The sequence below is a fragment of the Excalfactoria chinensis genome, chromosome 8 (assembly GCF_039878825.1).
Source record: "Excalfactoria chinensis isolate bCotChi1 chromosome 8, bCotChi1.hap2, whole genome shotgun sequence".
NCBI lineage: Eukaryota > Metazoa > Chordata > Aves > Galliformes > Phasianidae > Excalfactoria > Excalfactoria chinensis.
This window is the reverse complement of record NC_092832.1, coordinates 19,705,040-19,729,216: the sequence shown is the minus strand read 5'-3', so window position 1 is coordinate 19,729,216 and position 24,177 is coordinate 19,705,040. Positions and strand designations below refer to the sequence as shown.

At 45.9% G+C, this 24,177-nt stretch overlaps 2 protein-coding genes across 5 annotated transcripts; one reads left to right on the top strand and one right to left on the bottom strand.

Annotated features, from left to right (window-relative positions):
• The first annotated feature begins 87 nt into the window (after positions 1-87).
• On the top strand, positions 88-22,620 carry PRDX1 (peroxiredoxin 1). 3 transcript variants are annotated; one of them, XM_072342975.1, is made up of 7 exons: positions 88-156; positions 269-339; positions 19,045-19,161; positions 19,633-19,786; positions 20,053-20,175; positions 20,989-21,119; positions 22,234-22,620. In XM_072342975.1, the coding sequence occupies exons 3-7, from the start codon at positions 19,056-19,058 to the stop codon at positions 22,317-22,319; spliced, it is 600 nt and encodes a 199-aa protein (XP_072199076.1). In that variant the 5' UTR covers positions 88-156; positions 269-339; positions 19,045-19,055; the 3' UTR covers positions 22,320-22,620. The 3 variants fall into 3 exon arrangements, with proteins under 3 accessions (XP_072199076.1, XP_072199075.1, XP_072199077.1); XM_072342974.1 differs by lacking the exons at positions 88-156; positions 269-339 and adding an exon at positions 16,380-16,519; XM_072342976.1 differs by lacking the exons at positions 88-156; positions 269-339 and adding an exon at positions 16,854-17,028.
• AKR1A1 (aldo-keto reductase family 1 member A1) lies at positions 227-15,127 on the bottom strand. Of its 2 annotated transcripts, XM_072342972.1 has the most exons (10): positions 15,080-15,115; positions 13,110-13,220; positions 12,120-12,214; positions 8,224-8,343; positions 7,061-7,212; positions 5,723-5,918; positions 5,014-5,213; positions 4,172-4,244; positions 3,240-3,326; positions 227-1,032 (listed from the first exon to the last, which is right to left on the bottom strand). In XM_072342972.1, exons 2-10 carry the CDS (start codon positions 13,192-13,194, stop codon positions 967-969), a joined length of 1,074 nt encoding a protein of 357 aa, XP_072199073.1. In that variant the 5' UTR covers positions 13,195-13,220; positions 15,080-15,115; the 3' UTR covers positions 227-966. The 2 variants fall into 2 exon arrangements, with proteins under 2 accessions (XP_072199073.1, XP_072199074.1); XM_072342973.1 differs by lacking the exon at positions 13,110-13,220 and having other exon boundaries at positions 15,080-15,127.
• Positions 22,621-24,177: the final 1,557 nt, after the last annotated feature.

Below are 24,177 nucleotides of genomic sequence, written 5' to 3'. Positions count from 1 at the left end.
GAGACGGTCTCCGCCGCCGGGCCGCGCGGCGCGCCGGGAAGTGTAGTGAGGAACGCCGCTACGGCGGGAAATGCCGCACAGCGCGATGGGAGCTGCAGGGCGGGACCGAAAGGCACCTCAGAACCGGCCGGCAGCAAACACGGCGCGAGGCTGCAGGTAGGAACGCGGGACACGGATACGGGACCGACCCGGGTCAGCCCAGGCAGACGTCAAAGGGACACACGGACACGAAGTCTCTGACGCTTTATTTCTCTTTATAACCCTACAGGCAGGAACGAACCGCGCCGACAGCAGAGCTCAGTCTGCAGCGGAGAGAACCGGGACAGCGCTGTGCGAAAGGTAGGAGGGAGTTCTCTAAAGTTTGCTAAAAAGTGACTGAGATGTTGTGAGGGAAAGGCCTGGAGCCATCCATGCAGCAGGCAATGGAGATGCCTGCCCTGAAGGCCTGCTCCAGGGCACGGGTTTGTTCTCAAATCAACAGACAAACCAGAAAGAAAAGGAGAGTTTGAAGTCCCACGGGTATCCCAAAGAGGATGATGATACCGAAGCTGACAGCCAAGCAGTTGTTTAGTCTGAAAATTCTTGCTTTTTTTCCCCCCACTTATGGTAATAAGGATTTTAGAACCGTTCAGCAGGCAAACAGCACACCCAGAGCGCTGCCCTAACCCAGTAACTACGTTTGGGACTTAGATTTAGACTCTCCTGCTCTTTATCTAATGCCAAAAGATTTGATGCTCCCCAGGGCAAGCCTGCAGTCTTTGTAATAAACACACAAACTGACATGGAAGCTACAGGATCTCTAGAAAGAAGGTCAATCAAATGTAGCACATTGCAAGAGAACCAACTCGGGAAGGGAGGTTTTGTATAGATGGGGCTGGGTGGTTGTGTGACAAATTACGGCACTAATTACTGTGCAGGAAAAGTATATAGAGGAGCGTGTTATTCTAACACCTCAATTTCTAGTAGTTAATAGGGATCATTGAAGGGATAATGGGGGTGTCCGGCATCTCTTGGCACTGGTTTTCCATTCACCTGTGAAGTAAGCAGACAGACACGTGTCAGAGAGATAAAGATCCATTCTTTCTCTCTTTCAAATTCTAATGGTTTCAACTGGTAAATCTTCATATCTCAAATAGCTGGGAGCTCTTGAGCTTAATCAAGGGTTGTTGCCTCTACTCTTAAGTCCTCTTAGCACTTCTACAAAGAAATACTGTTTGTAGCCTTCCAGCTTCTTAGGACTGAAGAAGCAAATAAGGAATAGTTGAGCATTTTGCCTTGTAGCCATCACTGAATACATGCTGCAGCGTGCACACAGTCACAGAGAAGTCTCAGCTCCTATGGCCCAGCTCTAAGCGCTCACACACACAAACTGCATTGCTAGGTGCATCAAGTCCACTGCAAAATCACTGCAAAATGGGGTAAAGCCTTGCTCTTAATTTGTAACATTTGAGGAAATTTATGTGCAGCATCAGCAAGGAGATGCATCTCCATGGGTGAGCAGCATCGTTCAGCTAAAACTTACACTAAGCACATAATGGCTGAGCTAGAAGTCATGTTAGACACGTGATTGATTTTTATACAACTGTGATGTATCACTCAACGTTATGGGGCAGAGGCAATCACAGGTACTTTTGAATCAAGTATCCTCTAGCAAGTCCCTTTGTGAGCTTTCAGATTAAATCCCATGTTTCAGAGCGACTCGAACCCCTCGTTTACAAGAACCAGGGTCGTGTAAAAACAGTCACTTGGGGGCACTCGAGAGCACAAAACTAGGATGGTTCGGTTTAATATTCGGCTGGTGCTCGGTTTCAAGGAAAATTAAGGTGAAATGAAACTGTCAGCTGAAGGCAAAACTTAAAACTACGGACAAAACTAACTTCGTGTTTTCTCATACGCTTCAGAGAGCCAACAACTGCAAGGTCCTAGAATTCACATTTCCTCCCTCTCCCACGTCCTCCTGCCCCATTTCTTTCCCCTGCATATTTTCCCTGCTCAGCTCTGCAGGTATCTGTATTTGTTAGCAGCATGTCAAAACTGCAGCTGGCAGAAGCAACGTTGTACGCAGCTGTTTCCAGACTACCACAGGAGTCTGAAGGACAAAGGGGAGTAAATCAGCAGCACAGACACTGTAGATCAACAGTAGCTATGAGAAAAGGACGTTGTGTGTATACCACCACCTCTCCTGTCCTGGCTCGCTAGTCATTCAGTTTTGCTTGTGTATATTTCTTAGCCTGTGTTGCCAAAAGTTTGCATGTCAGGCTGATACCAGCTATGGCTAAACAATTTCCAGCCTCTATCCAGATAATGATCTGTTAAAACATCAAATGTCTTAAACTGCCTACATGAGATAGAACAGGTTCACATCAGACTTAGAGCAAAACAACAAGGTGAAGAGGAGTGGCACAGCTATGAAACCCTGTGGTTATGTACCAGTGAGGTAAAGCAAGGGAAAACCGTCTCATCAGTTCTGACACTGCCACATCACGCTTTGAAATCCAGGCACTCTAAATTAGATTCATAAAGGAGACAGGCATGAAAGGTTAGACAGGCATTTTAATTCACAGACGATGACAATTCTTTCTGATATGCCTGGAAGGGATGGGCTGGAGACAAAAGGTTCCGCTTGAGATCTTACAGCTAGCCTAATGTTTTACTTCTCATCTCGCTTCTTCCTGTCTTATTATCCGACAGCATGGCAATACCTTTGAACTCACACCTTTATCTAGCTGGATGGGCTAGCACTTTGAACTGTATTTCATCTCTTCTCTGTGTGTCATTGATCTGATCACATCTCCCAGGTAACAAAAGCACATGCATTGTCTGAGCAGGGCAACGTTTCTGTTACCAAAACAACTTTGTTTGCAGCTGGAGTAGGAAAACGCTTGAAAGAAACATCCTGTCAGCAGCAGGTGTGTTTGTCACCACCACATTCACACACGTGCAGCTAAGCTGGCAGTTCAGTACAAACTCCCAACCCATAAGCAAAGAGAATTTTGATTGCAGGGATGTGGGAATTGATATTTCCACACACACTGAAGTAGCCCTACAGTTAAAAGCACGGCCTTGAAGCTCTCAGAAGCTTTTCTTCTGAAAAGGTATTTCAGCTTAGAGACCCTAAGAAGAGGTGATGCTCCAGCTCGTGCACAGTTCTGACTGGATATAGAGAAAGAAAACTACAGAAGACCTGCACTGCGGCCAAACACACGTAGCCAGAACTGTTAGAAACGTGAGGAGTTTACCGTAAGCATTGGCACGATGTAACGCCAGTTTTTATTCAGGCTTCCAATGTGGCTCACCTCCTCTTCTGTGAGGCTGAAATCAAATACCTAAGAACAAAAGCAAGAAGGTTAGTTCTGTAACCATAACTTTTCACACTGAATTCTGTTGAATTCTGCCTCTTGGTTTCGTTTCCTTTAGAAGCCACAAACATTCCCGTGGGTCATGAATTTCTGCAGCATGAAATTCCACTCCTCAGCAACCCAGCACAGAAGGTATCAGCAGCAGTGACCCCACGCATTGAACTACTTCAGCATTTCATTTCAGGGGGCAGTGAGAAACCATAGAGACAACAGGCACACAATCAGTAAAGCTGCACTTACATAATATTTCTTTGTTCATTTTCAAAACATAAAACCTACGGGCCATATGAGAGTTGCAAGATCCTCGTGTTAAAACCCAAGTAAAAGTACTGACAGCTGTTAGGTTCCCAGTGTCTTAAGAGGCTTTGACTTTGGCCTCAAGCAGAAGGAATTTACACACAGCTCTGAGCAATGGAAGTTTTGCACCTGTAATACCCCGGCTTTTGACAGCATTACTTTGTGTTCTGTTTATAAAGTTGCAAGTAAATAAATGTTACCAGAAACATTGAAACAAAAGCTTAAAAATGGAAGTGTTGACAGCCTTGCCTATTCTAAGCCATCACTCACAGCGCAGAGCTCTCTACCACAAAAATGAACCACAGTGGGACTGTTCTTCTGAATGCTCCCTCTTGAACAAGAGCTCTGTTCCCACACAGGCCTAAACCTAAACTGCAGCAGTGTTCACTGGAGTTTTCTGCAGTTTCTAGCATCATACCACATCTCAGACTTAGATCTAATGTGAGTAACAGTAGCAGAAACAAGTCCTTGCTTAGAAACAAGCAGGCAACAGGAGGTGATTCAGATGAGTTTACCTGGAGGTTCTGCAGAATGCGAGCAGGAGTGACGCTCTTGGGAATAGCGACCACTTTGCGCTGCACTTGCCATCTGTTGGGAGGGAAGGGAGATTTTCTATGCGTGCTGCCCAAGAATCCTGACATGTATTTTGGTTCAACAATGGTCAGTGGCAGCAGTGATGCCATTTATGGTTTCTGCAAACAGAATACCCCGAAGAAGACCAGCACAGCACTGTAGTGTATTGGGATGTAGCAGAACAATGACCACCGGACTGACTGATGAAAGGAAGATGTCCGTTCCTTTGAACAAGCAAATAATTTTCAGGTGTCGAGCCACAAACCCAGGAAACAGAAAAATGCGTGTAACAGTTTTACATCAGTAAAAACACAAAAACCCCACGTGCTTGTCTGGTGACTTGCAAACAAAGCCTTCAGACATGTTTGGCTGACAGGGTAACTTGCTGCTGCCCAAGATTGTGCTAGATATAAAGCCAAACAATGAGGATGGAAACCCAGTGCTATTTGACAAAGTGTTCTGGATACCGCTCAACCACCTTATTTCCCAGTACAGCTTCTGCTACTTGAGCACAAAGCAGCAAACAGTTCTTCACTGTGAAGGAAGGTAAGACCCTTCCACAACCTCTCTTGCTTAGAGCTCTTTTAAATGCAGTAGCAGGGCTGTAAGGTTCAAGCAGCTGGACACATGCAAATGTAAAACAAGCAGCAATTGGGTTTGCTTTTGGCACTTTCTAACTCCCCACAAAAAAACACATATCCTAAAGCAGACGCCTTTGAGCTTTTGTATTCTGCTTTATTTAAGGCCGGGTCCCAGACGCCACCCTCTCTCAAATGTTCTGTACCTGAGGATGATCTGTGCAGGTGACTTCTTGTACTTCTCTGCCAGGTTTTTGATCCCAGGTTCCTCTAGAAGCACAGGCTCATCTGGGTGTTTCCACATGCGATCAGGAGAACCGAGGGGGCTGTAGGCAGTAACAACCAGTCCTCGTTTCTGGCAGTGAGCTATCAGCTCGTTCTGGGCTAGGTAAGGATGACATTCTACCTATTAAAATGACCCACAAAGAACGGAAAATTATCAACACAAAGCTCTAGAGAAACGGGGTGAAAAGCTCAGCAGAATCGAGAGCATCACAAGAGGTCATTGCGGGTTCCTGATGAAGCTGTAAGTACAAGGAAAATGAAAAATGGCATAGTAGCCTAAGATTGTAGTAAAACACATTGCCTAACCTTGGAGTGCTGGATTTATCATCTGACAAGCAGGGGAGCTCTCTATAGGAGGGATTTAAGTTAGTCCCTCAATCTTTTTTGTTCTTTTCCTGTAGACTAAATTGATCCTCACAGGGAAGAAACAAACTCCTCTGCAGAAGAGCTGCCAGATAAATAGGTGTAAATGGCCACAAACATGGATACAGGCCTTCTTCCCATTTAATTCACCTGTCTGGAAGGACCTTGTACATCAGCGCTCCTTGTACTTAACAGGCAGCATTGGTTGTCCTCACTCCCATGAAAAACCAGGACGGTACAACTCCTCCTCTTCTCTATTCATCTCACCTGAAGCACAGCTGGTTTGACAGTAGCCACACTCAATACATCATCAATCTGACGACTGTTGAAGTTTGACAGCCCAATGGATTTCACAAGACCTTTTTCCACCAGCTTCTCCATAGCCTTCCAGGTATCCTTGTAGTCAGTGTAATCATAACGCATCGTGCCATCAGGATTCTTTGGAAAGAGGTTGTCCCCTCGTCTGCAGCATGAAAGGCAAAGTATAAATGCACAAAGCACGTGATTTCTATTATATTAGATCTTCACTAAAAGAAACTTTATTCAAAGCACTCTTAACAATACCAAAGCTTATGTGTAGTTTGGAACCTGGAGTACAAACTGAGCAAATTTCTCTCTCTAATTCCATGATGAAGACAGCCAACATTTCCCACCACAGCATCAGTTTAAACAGTAATGCCTAAACAGACACTATTATCTGTGTTCCATGTTATTATCGAAGCAATGTTTAAATGTTTTTGTCCAAACGACTGTAAAACAAACCTATTTCAAAACAGGGGGAATTCTTAACAGCAGTTCTTCCTCCAGACCAGCCCTGCTTGAAAACACTTCCTCATTCTGTTGTGATGAGGGACACATTTAGAACTGCAGTGTCTTTCCTGAATGTTGTAATGTTGTATGCTTGGAAAAATTCAGTTCATATGACCAGAAGGGGAACAAGTGTGTAGAATAGGCTGAAGCCCTCTGAGTCTGACAGGGCTTCCCCTGGTAAGTGAATGTCCATGCAAACAGCTGGGCAGGAGGGTTTTTTGCTCTGATTTTTACTGAAAAAAGCCAAAACAAAACCCCCCAGTGTCCGTGACCACAAGTAAACAAAGCACTGCCCACCTCTTCTGGCAGGGCTGTAGGATACACACAACTAGCATTTAATATCCCCTAGTTCCTCCAATCTTAGAATGACTGCAATTCCAGTGACACGGGGCCATTTTCATTTCCTTCTCATGCAGACACCACCATGACTCTGCATGTGCTCAGTTCCAGCACAGTGAATGACCAGCAGTGAAAAGTGCTGCCTTCTTTACAAAGCGCTTTGCTTTCATTTCAAAGATAAGTACAACAAATCCCCGGCCAACTCAGATGTGAATAATTAAATAGGAACAACAGTTTCTGTGAAGGAATGCATCAAATATGAGTGAACGTACTGGTTTCAGGTAGAGAGGGGTCTGTGTCTGTTGGACTACACTATAAACCACCCATAAACATCCTGCAGGCAGCTTATACTGGAAGGAAGGCACAGCTCAAAAAGAAGCTCCTTAGGACATAACACCAACCACTAATGTAAAACTGGGGCTTCTGCACCCTGCTTCCTTCCCAGGCTGAACTTACTCGAAGGCATGGGGCCAGTGCATCAGGTACAGATCCAGGTAATCCAGTTTCAAATCTGCCAGTGTTTTTCTTAGTGCCGGTTCAACATCTTCTGGGTGGTGCTTGGTATTCCACAGCTTTGATGTTACAAACAGGTCCTCCCTTTTAATAACCTTTAAGAAAGGGAGGAGAGGGCAATTTACCAGAGAGAGCTGAGAAGGAATTGCAGCAATAACCCCAGATATCTTTAGAATAAAGGAAATAATCTAAGTTTAGAAATAAACCGGTTAACACGTGGAACATGAGAATTATAGCTTTCAGAAACGTGCTAGGTGGAGAACAAGAGCAATATGCACATGTGTGAGCCGATCCAATACAGCAATGCTTAGCAACTCCCTACAAGTTCTGAAACAACAAAACCCTCACACACTTCCTCAAACAAATTCAACAGTTAAAGCCACTACTCAGCCTAAATAAAAGGTTACTTGGAAGCCCTGGGGCATACAGAAAACAGCCTCTCTTGCAGCTAATCACCTAACAAAGAGATCGCCCTACAGCAAAGGGCAGAGCAGCAGAGAAGAAGAAACCTGAGAAGTGTCATTCCAGGGGCTCTGAGGCCTTATGCGCAGTTCTGGCCCCTCGGCTGAACAAGACTTGAAGATTTCACCTGAGATAATCCATAGGAATGTCAGTTACATCCCATTCTGGCCGTGAAGCTCAGTGCAGGCCCCAGAGTCACTTACCAAACCTTCAAATGCAGTTGCTGGTTAAGAAAATCGGTAGTCATGGAATTTGCTGCAGCTACCCAGCACTGCACAACGCTCCCAACTGGCAAACTACAGTAAATTCTCAGATATTTTCTATTATAACTATTGATTTTGGCAACCTCTGCTTTTCAAACGCATCAGTTGGGTTATTGGACGGGGAGGTGTTTATCTGGGAATTCAAAAAAGGCATTTTCTCTAAGCTTCCATGCAAGGATTCCAGGTGATCATTCCGCCTCCTGACAGCCAGCATGATTCCAGTGGAGAAAAAGCCCTCTTTCATTCCTGCCCTGGTTAATCACAAACAACTGGGACAGACCAGAAGGAGAAGCCACAGATGTTAACTTCACAGTCTGCTCTTCCAGGTCACAGCTGTAAATTTCGATACAACATACAGTCCCGGGGTTCTTGTGTTTTTACCTTGTTGGGCCCAAGGCATTCCTGGAAAGCAGCACCGATCTCTGCTTCATTGCTGTAAGCTGCCGCACAATCGATGTGGCGATAACCCACACTTAGGGCATGTTTCACTGCTTCTTTCACCTGCAATCACAAAGGGATTACCAACTGCAGCCAGTGGGAACACAACTGAAAAGAATTGCTAAGGACTTGATGAGGAGCACTGCCAAAGTACAGAGCTACACAAGATCCAAGCAGAGTAGGTAAGAGTGCCCTACGGCCCAACCTTTGTGAGCCAAGTGCTAGCAGGCACTGCAAGTGTAACGTGAAAACAGACTCTGCATGCAGGCCGAGCATGGAAGAACTCACTGCACAGAATGGAAATTCATTCTTAGCTCTAGTTGGCACGCTTTTGTTACAGCTCAGAGCAGCTGTAAGAAGCAATTTTCAAATACAAAAGCATCAAGGCAGTCTTAGTGGAACTGACTGGCCAATCAATCCGTGTTAGCCAACCTTGAAAGGTCCAACCTCTCCCCTAGTAAAAGGAAAGCCAGGTTTCTAATTTCGTAACTTCCAGAGCTCGGGTTTGGTTCAACTATTTGATTTCTAAGATAAGGCCACTTTATGGCACGTTTTTCTTCTGTGTCTCGTTCTCACTGATTGTGCAGCAGCAGTCACTATACTGTGGTTATTAACCCACGGCCTGCAGGGATCCCCTGTTGATGCTCACTTTCACATTTTGCTTTACACACTTGTGATGAAGAAGGTGCTGCCAACAACCAGAATGGCTGGAACAAAGGCACCACACTTTGTGTGTGTTTCTGCTATTGAAAGCTCTAATGAAGCACACTGTATATAATCACATGCTGGCATTAGATATGGAGCAAGGCTAGAAACCAAAGAGGGAAACACAGAATGGCATCTCTTCCAGGATTCTTAAATGGCTTTTGAATAGAGGTTTTCAATGAAAAATGTAGATAACTGATTGTGTAAGCATGAAGAAATTACTCAAGTGTCCCCATCTCCCTTTAAATAGAGCATTAAGTAAAACCCATTGCATTTAACTTCCAGTGGTCAGCATGCACATATTCTCTGTTCACCTCTTAAGTGCTGCAGTCAGAGCACACCTCTGCACAGGGATTTCTATGTAGGGCTCTTCCCAGACCTGTCTGGTGGGACTGAAGATTAAGTTGCTCTTTGTCTGAGGTTTGATACAATGGGGCCCTAATCTAGTTAGAGATATTAAAAACACATCAACAAGGGCTAGAGCCTGGTGGCTTTCTTTCAGCTCAAGTACCAGCATTTTCAGTTTTAAAGCTAACAAAATGATTAACACCAAGTAAAGACTCTTACTTTCATAGGCTACCAAAAAAGGGGGAACAAAATGTGAAAGAGATCTTTCTTCTGCTGGTGAATTTCATTTGCTTTTCCTGTCAAGAACTGCATTAAAAGTAGACACAGGATATTCTGACTACATTCTTTGGCATTTTGAGAGGAAAAGTGGCACTCAGACTAGTTGCCCTTAGCCAGAATGACAAAGCACTTCTATTACAACAGTGACATCAGCTCTTCCTTTCTCTAGCAGGATGGTATTTACAGTCTTTCTTTCACTTTGACAAGACATTTCTCAGAAGGTCACAGGGAAGTCAATATCACAAGAACTCTGAAATCACCTGGGACAGACTAAAGGCTTTTAGAGCTGAATATCCCCCCCATGTTAAGGCAGAAGTCAAGGGGCAGAAGCACACTCTGTTTAATTTTGGGGTGTGACCCCCCCTTTCCCCCCTCCTTTTTATGTTTAGAAGCAGAGCAGAAAGGAAAGGGAAACCAGCGTGGGGTTTTTCTGAGCTAATCTCTCATTTCCTCTATCACGCACTGTTTTTTATTTTATAAATCCGAGCAGGAACTAAATTTGCCATAAAAAACTTTATGGCACCACTTGCAGAGAAGCAGGGGTAAGGCACTCCAAGTGCCTCTGGACAGTCATAAAAGCAGAGGCCATATTTCAGTACCACTGTTTCCATCTGTTTCTAGCACTGAAAAGCCAGGACCATTCATTTAACTACGCTTTGGATCTGGGCACAAATTTCACTTGTGTAAACTATTCTCTGCCTACTCAGACATTCCCACCTGAACTGAGAGGCAAATAATCAAGAGCAAGATGCACAAATAAGAACTGCTTTGAGGCAAATAACTCTTAACAGAAGGATGCGAGTGTAAGAAGAGTACTTTGTTTCTAGAGAAAGTTTTTGTGTTCTTGACATCACATTCAAGCAGGTACATGCATTTCCTGGGGTGGGGAAGACTCAGCATTAGTTAGAGATTCAAATGCCTCGGGGTATTTTGTGCTGTATGGTAATAGCAGCCAAAGGATCCTTCCAGCTTTCCTTTAGTGCAGCCTGTGGAAGGAGCAATTACTGAATTAATTTATCTTCCATTGGTTGAGTCAGACAGCTTAAGTAAAAACAGATCATCAGGCCACATTCAGATGCAGCATGACCAAATAGTTTGCTGTAAAGGAAGCAACTCAGACCACCACACAATCCTTAATCCTTGCTGGATGCAGCTGCTGGCAGTGCTGCTAATGATGGCAAAATCTACCTGAGATAGGCTTACATTATGCACAAGCAGGATCTTTCTTGGCTGTAAGACTGCACTTTCCTCAGGACAAGTTAGTGCACAAGGTAACACGTTGATATTTTGTTTGTTTAGTTTCAGGTGTTTGTTTTAGTACAATGCACATTATCTTGGGCCTGCAGAAATTCATTCACTATGTTCCTGCTTCTTAATAAATGTAATGCAGCTGGCGGCTGATGTGACAGCTGAACATTTACCCTTGTCCCCATTTAGCGAGCTGACAGAGCCCTCACACTGCCTCGGGTTCCATGTCAGTACAGCTTCCATTCCAAACAGGACCAGGTCCTGAGAATCGTTTGGGCAGGAAACCCAATAAGGAGGTGACTGTGAATAGATGGAATTGGTATAGCTTGTTTCCCACCTTCTCCTCCAGCTTGCAAGAAAGAATAGCATGAGGATCACATCACGAAGGCTTTCTGAACTTCCCTGTCACAAGCACAGTTTCACCTGACTTACTCCTGTAACTATCATGAAGCCAACATGGAAGTATAAGTAAGGTACATGTTTACTGACATGCAGTGGTACACAAAGTCCAAAAGGCATTAAAATAAGAATACCAATTAAGAAATCCTCCAAAGAAGACTCTCCTGCTGGACACTTGGTTTACCTGCTGTGAAAGGCAAGGGCTGCCCTCAGGAATTTATCTTTTAACTACATTAGAAAGAAAGGAAAAGACAGACAAGGGAAAGTATTACAACAGGAGGCACAGTCCATAGCATGCAAACATTCCCACAGACAGCAATAAAACACAGAATTTCCAAGTCTGCCATTTACCATTTTGTTGAATTTAGAAACAGAGTGGCTCTCTAATGACACACGAGCCATCACAGCCTGAAAGCGAGGTGACCCAAACAAGTTCTGAGTTCTGCTGCTAAACACAGGCAGACCACGGGAATAAGACTTATTACAACAACTAGAGCTCCTGCCTCCCAAAATAATCCTTTCAACTGAGTCACCAGACCAAGCCAGAGGGCTGCCTGGTCAGACTGGCAGCCTGAGGATTAGAGTCAGGCACCATATTATAACTACAGCACTAATTGGTGTCTTGCTGGATTCATCTCCCAGAGCACCAGTGCCTGAGGTCTGGTTTAATGAGTCTTAAGGGATCTGCTACTGCTGCTACTGTTGTCTTAAAGCCTCTCACATGCATCTCAGTCATGCTTCTGTAGACCTGTGACTAAAGCCATGCAAGTGGAGGATCCAGGATCTTCAAAAGAGGTGTACAGAATGCAAATAGTAGGTGAGAGCACATGATATTCATGTGTGGTTTGGTCCCCACTTACTTGGCCAGGTTCGCTTTTCCAGGTTCCCAATCCTATGAGAGGGATCTTCTGCCCATTGTAGAGTGCAACAAAGTCACATCCTGCGGACATTTTTGCTTCAAGAAGAAAAAGAGCAAACTGAGTTTTTGCATCAATTCAGTAGATTATATAAAATGTCCTTTTCTATGCAAGGGTAAGTAAATAAATTCACACAGGTCTCGGCAATGCTTTAGTTATTACAACGGAACAAAGCTGAAGCAAGGTTTTTACAACTTCTAGTGGTACAAAACAGATCTATAACCTCATAGCTATGAAAGACTAGAAAGAAAGGCTCTTTCTCCTCCTCTTCCTTCTTTTATCTCTTTCTCAGAGCACAGCTGTAAGTACATACAGTCTCTCCCTTCCAAATCAGCAGTGAGCACTGATGATACAGAAAGAAGCTTTAGGACTTCTGCACAAAGTCTTTCTCTTACCAACTCCCTACGGGCTGACTGAGGAACCAAGCTCTGATGACTGCTGCAGCTGGGGATAAACACGTACTTTGACGTGATTCTGGCATATCAATACAAATAGCCACGTGCAAAAAAGCAGCAGGTCTTTATGTATTTGTACATTTTGAGTTCCAAAATGACTTTGTCGTCCTGTTCTTCTCCATCTCCTTGCTAAAGTGGTAAGGGATGTTATCTTTTTAAGAGCTGAAAGGTCTCCTGTTCCCATACTGTGGTTCCATCTGCATGTGAACTCTGCTGGCGATTCAACAACAAGAACTCAACTTGCCTTGTCAAGGACAGACAACATAACAACTAGTATTGCTATCACAGAAGGTAATAGTAATACTGATTTATACAGATTCACAGAGGAGTAGCATTCTTCTATTACTAAAGGGAGAATGTGAAAATACTGCACAAGATAAACACCACTTTGGGCTTGGGCTTCTCTCATGCTAACACCAGGACACGCATGCATTTTCCACGTGAAATCCAATACAGCCCCAGCAGGATCTTCCATTACCTGTTGCTGGCGTTATAGCTGCTGCAGACAGTAATCTGCTCATAGCTTTTATCAGAGAGGAAGCTTTTATACTGTGTCCCAACATCCTCCCAATCTATCTTTCTGGCCGAACTGTTAAAAACAAACCACATTCAGGATGAGCTCCAAAGGCAGCCAGCTGACTTCAGCAGAAGATGAGGAAGTTACTTCTCAAGCTTAGCCGTGTCCAAACTCATGAATGTTATTTACTTAAAAACACACAGACAAGAGCAAGAGTGGGAGAACACGATGCTGCCTAAATGGCTGATTATGCAGGAGAAATGTAGATAGAAAAGTCTATACACCGAATACTGCTCCAATACAGCTCTGCCTTCTCCATAATGCTGTTACCATCTTTTTCCTACAGATAAGCACCTGCTGATGGATGCACTCACACAGGTTGCATTTTCAGCTTCTCCAGCCACAGTTTTTGATACAGAGATCCCCAGCACTGTTAGCCACAGTAGTTCCAGGCTCAAGCAGCACCATCCCTCCCACACAGCGTGGCCTTCATGTCCGTGCTGCACACATCTCACAGCTGCAGGACATGCTCAGCAGAACAGAGCAGCGTGCAGGCAGCTCCTACTTGGTACCTGTCCTTAGACCACCTGCATGTCCTTGCTTTTATCTAACAGAGCAGAAAGTTCTCATGTGAGCGTCTTCTCTGTGTCCAAACTCTGTTTGGCGGTACAAGTGAGTTGTTTTCTTGTAAGAGAATCCTATAACAGCTCCAGTGACCGAAACAATGGGCCTACACAGCACACTGCATGTGTCATGGACAGCTGCTTGATGCTGTGCCACGCAGGGTGCCCAGCAGGTGAAGGGATGTCTGATACCCACACGATTTGCCTTCTTTATGGGGCTAGCTACAACAAATAGCATTTGAGATGCTACTCTGCTGAGTCTGAGTGCCTTTAGGAAAAGGGACTGTAATGGCCCAACACCTTCTGGTGCAGAATAGTTGGACAAGTCAGTCTGGGTTTGCACTGAGATACATTCAGTCCAAATGGTGGCATAAAGGCACTCATCAGACTGCTGGTGTGCATCCATTTTGGGGACGGGCTGTCAGAATAGGATACTAACATTCTCTTCTGTGGTGAAGATTTGCACGGCCATTTTGTTGCCAGCTGTGCACAGCTGGGTCCACTTTACCTGGATTAAGCTGCCTGCATGATCCTTACATCACACAATGCAACCAAGGCCTGGGGGGCTTTCGCATTCACACTGCCCTACAACACCAGACACCAGGCACGTGCTCCGCATTGCCACGCTGTGCAATCATCTTCAGTGCAGCACTTCGCCCAGGAGACAAGGTGCACGTGTTTAATTGCTAACTACCATCAGCGCGTTCTGTGCAACCATCTCGCTTCGTGTAATATCGTTGTACATTAACACTGCAATGAGAGCACAGCTGCGGGCTCAGGAAGAATGCAAGAAAACACTTGTTAATAGTTTCCACTCAGATTCTTCCCCTAGTGAGGAGCTGCAAAGTGTCCGTGACCTGCCGTCAGTCTGCTCGTTATAAGGCAGCAAGGCTCTTTTAAGAAGGGAGAAAATACAAGTAAAAGCAAAATAACACAGAAGGTACAGCCGGTACAAGTGAGACGTGGCTCAGCATCACTCATCTCCTATTCCCACACTGACAATAAGGAGTAAAGCTCAGAAGCACTCAACGCAACGCGTGCAGCCCGGCCAGGAGGATGCATGGTAACACGGGAAGTGCAAACTACGCCCAGCCATCCATCCACCCGCCCACCGTCACAGCTCGCCCCGAACCAAAGCGACGAGCCTGCTGCCAGCAAAACAAGCGCGCACTACGGCAGCAGCGCACGCGTCCGTGCATCGCTACAACCGCAAAGCCGCCTCCGGCCCCTTCCCGCTCCGCCCGCCGTGCCGGTGCGAGCCCCGCGCGGAGCTGCGGGAGGCGACTCGGGGCAGCGCTCCGCACTCACCCGCACCGCCGCACGCTCGGCCGCCGCCGCCGCTCTGCGCTTCCGCTTCCGGCCGCCAGCGGGCAGCGCGGGCCGGGCCTGTGCGAGGTGCCGTGCGGGGCTGCGGGACGGCAATGAGCTGATGGAGCTGCGCTGTCACACGTGGCGTTTGGCTGGTCTCGTGTGCAGCCGGGAGCGGGACGCGGCGATCCCTTCCCGCTCCGGACAGCCGGTGGTGGAGTTTGTTTTACGGGCAGTCCGAATTACCACGAAGTCAGGGAACGTGCCGTGGCATTTACAAGCATTTGGCCTTAGCTTTTGTGCTAAAACGTGCCTAAGGAAGCGTTGCTTCTTGAGCAGACATCGGTCTCCTGCTGCAGGTGCACAAGAATGCACTTCCTTATTTGCACAAGCAGGCTGAAAGCAGCACTAAAGCAGAGCAGCTTTACCACGAGGGCTACATCTGCGGACCAGCAACTCCTGGTGCAGTCACAGCCTGCAGCGACTTCAGCGGGATCAGAGCTGGGTGTGTGGCTGAGATGGATCAGAGCTGGGTCTGTGGCTGAGATGGATCAGAGCTGGGTGTGTGGCTGAGATGGATCAGAGCTGGGTGTGTGGCTGAGATGGATCAGAGCTGGGTCTGTGGCTGAGATGGCTGCTCACGGGGCAGGATCAGCTCTGCTGTACCAGCACTGCGCCTGCTGCAGGGCACGCCAAAGGCACAAACGCAAAGCAAAGTGCCTGGTGGTGGCTGTACAAGTGTGTATTATGTGTGTAAGTGTGAGAAACGAGCACAGCAAATCGTGAGGCCACTGCTGCTTCGTGTGCCGGTCCCATGAGCCGTGGGAGGCTGCCTTGGGGAGGTGTTAATTAGGACTGCCTGGCCTTGCAGGGTGATCCCTTCCCATGTACCTGCCCTGGCAGCGACACCTCAGTCCATAGACCTCAGTTGTGCTGATGGCATACAGATCGGACCCCACGCCTGTACGGCACCGAACACGCACTGCTCTGTTAACAGGCCTGACTTGGCTGTAGTCAGACAAACCCCCATTCACCTAAACGGCAAACACCAGCCGGGTCTCATTCTCCCTCAAAACGCAGCCTGTCCTCTCCCTCTGCGATGACTCCTTATTGCCGCGGCTCGGTTCTATGAAGGCACTAAAGCCATTTCTTGCTATCTGACTCATCCTGCCGCGACCCGCTACAACCATTCCGCCGTCCTGCAGCCGCCGCACATTGCGGGCAGATAAAGGCGCGGGGCGGCTATCGGGGCGGCCGCGTTGTGCCGAGTCATGCTGCCTCTGCGGGCGGCCCGGGAAGGCGGGACGGCAGGAACGGACCGGGAGCGCCGCGCCCGTCTCCTCGCGAGATCCGGCCCGCTATAAAGGGGCGGCGCGGCGGGGGCTGCGGCAGTTCGCGGCTTCCTGCTGGCGTGCGGCTGTGCGGTGCGAGGCGCTTTGTGTGAGTGGGGGCGGGGAGCGGGATGGGATGGGATCGGATGGGATCGGATCGCTGAGGGAGGGGCGGGGGGCGTTGGGGTTGCAGGTTGCTTCGGCTTATGGCTTTGGTCCCGTCCCCCTTTCTCTTTATCCCTGTCCGCGGGGAGGGGTAGAGCGGAGCCCGCTTTCTGCAGCCGTTTGGCGTGTGTTTTTTTTCTTCCCCCCTTCCTTAAAAGAAATGGCTGTGGGGCAGACTGGGGCCGGGCACGGCTCCCTGCGCGCCGCCTCCCGGCCCTCCGCCGACGCTGCGCGGGGAGGAGCGGCGGGGGCCGCTCGGAGCGGAGCGGGGCCGGAGCGGGCCTCGATCGGCGCGCACGGAGCGGTTCGGCTGCGGGCCGCTGTGCGGTTTGTGCCTGCCCCGCTGCGGGGCGGCCCCGCCCTGCTCCCACCGCAGCTCGGTCCGTTCACCGCGTTCAGTGGCGATGTGGGGCTGCTGCAGGGCAGGCTCGCTCCCGTCGGAGTGTCCTCAAGGTATGGATTTGCAGTTGGAATGCAGGCACGGCTCGTTACAATCGTAGCGTGGCGGTAAGCGAGGCCGTGAGCAGCCGTGGCGCTCGGACCTGGTGGAGCTGCGTTTCTCTCGCAGCGCCGCGCTTCTAGAACGACAGGAACTGGCGCGCAGTCTGTGCTCTGCTGCTCGGCGGATTAGGAAATGCTGTGGCTGGAAATCCAAGCAGAACACGCGGCTGTGTGCTGCCTGTGCCTGGGAGAGCGGGCGGTGGCAAATTGCATCTGCTTTCTCCAGAGCGCTTGCTGCAGCTCTTGCAGTAGGATGCCACTGAATCCCATAACCTGATGTTAGAGGCTTGCAGGTTATTTGAAAAGGGACAGTAATTCCTCCATCAGAAAGGGGAAGTAGCGGAGAGCAGTCTGACTGCTTGTATTTGACCCTGGTATTATGCTCCAGGGAAGTGCTGATGGAACAAATATAGGTCTGGCGTAGTACTGAGCAAAAGGATGACCTTGAGCTTGAGTACAGGGAAAGAATGTAATTCCGTGGTAAAACATGGGGTCATGTACTGCAGATAAAATAGGTATTGCTTAAAAGACAGAACTTTCTGGCTGAGGGTCTCAGAAGTGCCGTGCACTGGCAGTTTCAGACTTGCTTCTGCATTTATGGCTCCATGAAGTGATCGGAAGGATTGTTAATGTCATCATGCTAGACCGTTTCAGTATCCTCTTATGAATGCTTTGCAGTTCTGGCTACCTTGGCTCATAAGATTATGTCCTGGTTTGCTGCATTTGAAGGTGAACCCCTCAGATGAGCTGGGAATGTGGAACTCTTTGTATGAGGCAGTTAAACGTGCTGAGCAAGGTGGCATTTTGCAAAGTGAGGTGAAGGAGGGGGTTACTGTCCATCTTCTTGGCATGTGAGAGGAGCCTTCAAATGTTAAACTCTTCACAGAAGCTCTAAATTGATCAGTTTAAACTTGAATAAAAATTCTTATGACATGTGAGGTAATTCTCCAGGAGCTGTGGCTGTGGCAAGGGAGAAGGAGGCAAGAAATGAAGTGTATCTGACCTGTTCTGGAACGGACTTTGTGCCATGCAAGCAGGGTTCTTAAGGTCTTTGAATCTCAGCTTTCTGTAGCAATATGAGACTCAGTAATACTGACAGCTCAGAGGCTTGTGTCTCTATGCCAGGTAGTTCTTTTGCAGCATGTAAAATGGCTTCAGTGAGATCACTTAAAGACTGAGCTGAGGGAATGAGGTTCATGAAGTTTTCTATTTGAATGGCAGTGCTCTGCAGGGATTCTGAAGTGCTGCATCTACAGACAGCAAAAGCGCTGTACAGAACATGTCTAGGACCAGACTTAGGGATGGTGGCCAGAAGTGAACTTCTCTTGGCCTCATGCACACTCCTACTCTTTTTCAATAGACAAATGCTCAGGGGAACCAGCCTGGCTTCACTGGTTTAAGAGTTTGTGAGACTGTAGTTGTTAATGTGAACTGTAGATCAAAATAAACCACGAGCCTTTTGTTTGTAAATAAAACAAGGCTTCTTTGTTTGCAAGGCTGAAGAGTAGTTATGGGGAGAGTTGGTCTCTTAGAGATTAATCAAACTCTGCTCAGAGACAAGGTTTGAGGTCTTATGTTCCTTTGTGATCTTGAACAAGTCTCCTCATTGGAATTTAGGAAGAAAGACTTCATGCTCATCCACCTACTGGAGCTGGAAGGCTTAGTGTGGATACAGCTAAAACTCTAGGCAGCTGGCTCTCTTCTAGCCTGTAATGAGCTGTTCCTGGTCAAAGATAATTGTGTCCTTAGGAAACTAACGTGCCATAAAGAATGCTTAGTAGTTTCATCTGGATACCTGACTACCTGGGTGATGAGCTTAAAATGAGTTTTACTCATAAGCCTTGCTGCAAGATCAGATGCTGATTAACTGCCCCATTGATGTTTAAACTGATATGATGCTTTGCACCTGGAAGTAAGATGTACTCAAACTATTCAGCTATCTAAACTGCACTGTTAATTCTTTTCTAGATTAAATCAAGATGTCTTCAGGAAAGGCTTTCATTGGAAAACCAGCCCCTGAGTTTACTGCCACTGCAGTAATGCCAGATGGGCAATTCAAGGATATCAAGCTCTCTGACTATAGAGGTAGGCTTATGTGCATCTAATTATGCAAATGCAATCTCCCCATGTGCAGGGGTTGGGGGGTGGAGGGGCATCTGATGAAGCCTTTGATTTGGTTTCCAAGTAACAGTGACCACTTGACTAGAGACAATTTACAGTGATTTTGTTCATTGCCAACTGGAATGTGTTTGGGGAGCTGTTGACAGCGTGACTGAGTGTCCTAATTATGGTGATGGTTGTTTATTAGCATGAAATTCCTCTAAAATAAAACTAAGTCTTATCCTGGATTCAGGCAGTTTGAGTCTGACTAACAGCTTCAAAACAGTCGGTGGAACTACAAGATCTTGTTTATCTGTTGGTGGAAAGTAGAATTTCCTCTAACTAATGAAGCTTCTTTCTGCTTAAATACTAGAAAACTATCCTGTCACTCCTTTCAAGTTTGGTACTGCTGTAGAACCTGCTGTAAGAGATTAACTGGTGGCATTGCTCTTCTAGGGAAATATGTTGTGTTCTTCTTCTACCCTCTGGACTTCACTTTTGTTTGTCCAACTGAAATCATCGCATACAGCGACAGAGCTGATGAATTCAAGAAAATTAACTGTGAAATAATTGGAGCTTCTGTTGATTCTCACTTCTGTCACCTTGCCTGGTAAGAATCAGCCTTTTAACCTTATACAGCATTGTGCCTGGCCTCAGTTCTTACAGGAACTGGATTCTGAGTACTCAGGCTTAAGCTTAATTTACTGGTGTATCAAATAAAGGCCTGTCATTCCAAATGCTTCTGAACAGAACTGGGAGTACCGGTCAGTTCCTTTGTTACTTTCTTGCACATTTTGTGCATCCAAAGTGCACTTTGTGTGAACTTCCATTGTACCTTATGAACTGACCTTTTTTTCTTAACACTTCTGCTTTTAGGGTCAACACTCCTAAGAAACAAGGTGGTTTGGGCCCTATGAAAATCCCACTGGTTTCTGACACAAGGCGTGACATTGCCAGAGACTACGGAGTGCTTAAGGAGGATGAAGGTATTGCATACAGGTAATGAGCAATAGGGTAAACCTGTTAATGTTATTGCATCATACGACTTCAATGCTGAACTTGCATGTACTTGAATGCCTGCAGTGAACTGAAGTTCTTTGCTATTCAAGATGTAAGCTGCTTTAAGCTATCACACTTCTGCAAGGAGAGACGTTACTTGTTTAGACTTGGGGTTTTGGTAAGCTAGATAAATGTCTGCTGCTTTCCTTTGATAACAGCATTACTTAGAGCGTTACCTATCTACGTGATGCAGGTGAGCTTATGCAAACATGGCTACTGCAAGATCTGCATAGTCCTGAAAGTGATTAGAGGTATTTAGTGACTAAAGTACAGAGGGAATTAAAAGCCATGACTTATCTTTTAGTCAGCTGAACAGTTGAAGTTGCTGAGGGAGCTGAACTTGTGCTAATTCTTCATGTGATTTTAGGGAGCTAACTGATGGGCAATTGGCCATAGCTGTATTTCTAAGAACTGCGTAGCTTTTTTTCCTCCTTTAGAAGGGATGCTTTAATTCTCTTTTTCCTTGTTTCTTTTGATTTCTTTCTACTGGCATTTTCCTTAAAGCAAAATAAACACAGGAAAGTAACATTTCATTTCATATTTATCTCCTGCCTCTCTTAGCTCCTGTTGAATGTACAATTGTTTAATTATGATGCTGTATTAGTGTACAAACAGGGCTCTCTGCTTTTGGGGAAGGAAGAGGTCAATAATACTATACCATGCCATTACGTTTTATGATAGAATATTCTTTCTGACGTTCACTTCAGACAAATCTGTCCGAACCTGCGTTTAACTTCAGATTTGTCTTTGTAGGGGTCTGTTCATAATTGATGAGAAGGGGATCTTGAGGCAGATAACAATTAACGATCTTCCCGTTGGCCGTTCTGTTGATGAGACCCTCAGGCTTGTGCAGGCCTTCCAGTTTACAGATAAACATGGAGAAGGTAAGGGTTCACTCTGATCTTAAATGAGTCTCTAGAGAACAGAATTAACTAAGCAGGTTAAATAGGTTTGCTGAAAGGTACTAAGTATGTATAGAGAACTGTGCTTCTTGTAATGAAGCTGTTTCTGTAAAGCTGTTTGTTGAAGTGCACCATAACACCATACAACCTTATTCCAGCTAATGGTCCATCAAGTATTTGCTTGATGTTGAAATCACTTAAATCATGTGCTGGGCATCTTGGCAAGTACATAGCAGTAGGTTCATCTTCAGTTAGACAACATTCTTTAATACCCTTCTTCAATTAGAAAATGCTCCGGTGCTGAGGAATGTCTTAGCTTTGCCTGTGGAGGCAAACATAACTTAAACTCAGCTCTCAGACTTGACGCAGTTGGTACTGATTATACATATATTAAGCAGTGTGTTAGAGCATTTAAGTTTCCTGAAAGCCTGCTGGTTTGTGTCCATGAGCACTGAGGCCAAGTGAAGGGGAAAATGGCTACGAGTTCTTGTGCCTATAGTACAAAAGTGATACAAAGGTGCTCGAGGCTGGATGCTTTTCCTAGAAGAAGAATAAAAAAAGCACACTGCATATGAAAGCTTTGATGTGGTTTATGTAAAGCTAGAATTATGTTAGTAGTATTTAGTTGTTATTAGTTAATTGCAGGTGTTGCTATTGGTCATGCCTAATTTGCTTCAGAGCTTGTAGATCCATGTTGCACTTTATTAAAACCAGCTGCTGTTGGTTTTTGTGCTCTAGCCTGAAGAGCATCAATGTTTCTTAACTTGGATGCCATTTTCTATTTCAACTGAGGAGGCATCCCTAATATATGTTGATGGGGGCAGTCCCATGTCTTGCAAATGAAGCCCTTTGAAGTTTGCTGTGCCCTGGAGTAGTCAAAACCTGGCAGAAGCTCTTCTTCCAGAGCAAGCCTGAAGTCTAGGCTAGGCTAAGGTATATAGCAACACTCAGAAGCTGAGAGCTGAAGATAATGCTGAATTGATGAATGCATGTTGCAAGAATCTTCATAGCTATGAGTTGTTGCTAACGTGCTTTAGTGTCTGTATAAAACAGAGCGGGAGTGGCTAGAAAGACTTACATGTTCTTATTGTTTCAGTGTGCCCAGCTGGCTGGAAGCCTGGCAGTGATACAATCAAGCCTGATGTTCAGAAAAGCAAAGAGTATTTCTCCAAGCAGAAGTAAACTTCCATTCTGAGTGGAAACTAGTATGCCTTACATAAAGAGCAAGTACCAGTTACCGAACTTTGACTAATTCATTGCATTTGAGTCAAGGGATCATGCTAGAGGTATAAGCAGTAACTTTTTTTTTTTACTTGAAGGAAAGTTTGTCCTGTTGACAGTAACTTCATAGAAAACCCTAATGATCAATATCTGTACATCGTGACCTATTGACTTTAGTGACGATGCAGTGTATGTGGTTAGCCATGTGTTGCATATAGAACAATGGTATCCTTTTGTAACTATTAAACTTGTGGAAAGAGCACACCGTGTCCTGGTCTTGTGTAGTCAAGAGCTTGAAGAGCTATGCTGGATGTGCTTTGTTTCATTGACAAGTAGTGACAAAGTGAATTCACTAGAAAATACACAAAAGTGATCTCTGTAGAGGGAACTGTACTCCTTCATAGCATATGTGGGTTATGGTGAAATCCTCTGGTTCAGTAAGACAACTTCTAGGTAGCAGTGTAAAATCGTGGTCTCACAGCTCAGTCTCTTGAACTGCTTGTAGACAGCCTAATTCCCAGAGGCCTTCTGCAGCTCTGATAGAATGGAGATCCCAACACTCACTCACTTCTGTGTTTCTATTTATTGTGAAGTTCTTAGCAGAAGAAAAATCTGGGATGTAGCGGAATGCATTTTGACCTGGATCTGTCAGGGTTAGAAGTACCACAGTGCCCTGAGTGTGAAGCCCAGTTGTGGCTGACAGAGACCAGGCATGTCTTTGTGTACAGTATGAATTTATTTTGGTCAAAATGGATTGCATAGGCCAAAGCTCTGGGAATCCAAACATGCAGTTTGAAGACACCAAAGGAGTGGAATACTGGGCTTCCTGGAAATCACTTCTTTTTGTATGTGATGTGGCTTCTTTGGATAAACAACATGGAGCTGGGAGTCCCAGGAGGAGTGAGAACATGCCAATTGATCATATGACTGCAAGGTACTGGAGAAGATCAAAAGGGTGACACTATGAACTAAGATACTTGGATTGGCTCAGCCTCACCTTTCATCTTTGTACTACGTATGCCTTTTATAATATGCTCATAAGGTCATAGTTGTATGCCTTGATTTACTTAATTACAGCTGCACTGGCCGTGTGGCTTCATGGTTAAAGGAGCTATTGCTTTGCAGTGCAAGTGAGTTAGAGCCTTGTGATGGATCTTTACAGGTATGTAAACAACTCTTGAATACTAAGATGTAGAAATGAGTTCTATCTTGCTGAAGTGAGCAGCAACAAAGTTAAGGCCCGGGGCTATTTCAAAGGAGTCAGAAATGGTTGTCAGATGCCTTGAGAAGTGAAGTGGTGAGGTTGGAGTGGTGGGAGCAGAAGGGAATACTGGAAGTGAATCCCTTTGGTCATGCTTAGCTATGATGAATTCCTGAAGGTGTGTGGAAGTGATTCTCAGTTGCATCATTTTGCTTAGTGTTTGGAGCCCATGTGACTCTTCCAGTGGAGACAACAGAGCAGCTTAGTATCTTTAGGCTGTTGCAGTAATGGTTGCAGGGTCTAAGCAAATGTTTGCAGTTAAAGCTGTAGTTATATGGGAGTTGTGCATAGATGCTTGATGAGGCTCAAGTAAGTGAACAGCTACTGAAGCAGTGCTGAACATGAAGCTTTCCCCTTGTTGAAATGGGGGAGGTCAGAGCTAGCTTGGTGTCAGACTTCAGTTGCATTGGGCTGTGCTGACTTTGAAGGAGGAGGGAATTGGTAACAGCAGTCCCGGGAGGGCGCTGTGTGTTTCAGCCTACTGGAACGTTTTGTTTCTCATTTCCCTCCCTGAACTAAAGTCGCTTCCCCTGCAGCCCGGAGGACGCGGGCCCTCCC

Bases quoted from the DNA above. Each gene is read 5' to 3' on its own strand.
- PRDX1 (XM_072342975.1), top strand. From the start codon at position 19,056: ATGTCTTCAGGAAAGGCTTTCATTGGAAAACCAGCCCCTGAGTTTACT. The intron at 20,176-20,988 runs GTAATGAGCAAT...TTGTCTTTGTAG, and splicing joins GATGAAGGTATTGCATACAG to GGGTCTGTTCATAATTGATG. The intron at 21,120-22,233 runs GTAAGGGTTCAC...TTATTGTTTCAG, and splicing joins TACAGATAAACATGGAGAAG to TGTGCCCAGCTGGCTGGAAG.
- AKR1A1 (XM_072342972.1), bottom strand. From the start codon at position 13,194: ATGTTGGGACACAGTATAAAAGCTTCCTCTCTGATAAAAGCTATGAGC. The intron at 5,919-7,060 runs GTAAGTTCAGCC...TTCATGCTGCAG, and splicing joins CACTGGCCCCATGCCTTCGA to ACGAGGGGACAACCTCTTTC. The intron at 4,245-5,013 runs GTACAGAACATT...CCCTCCCAACAG, and splicing joins CCTGCACAGATCATCCTCAG to ATGGCAAGTGCAGCGCAAAG.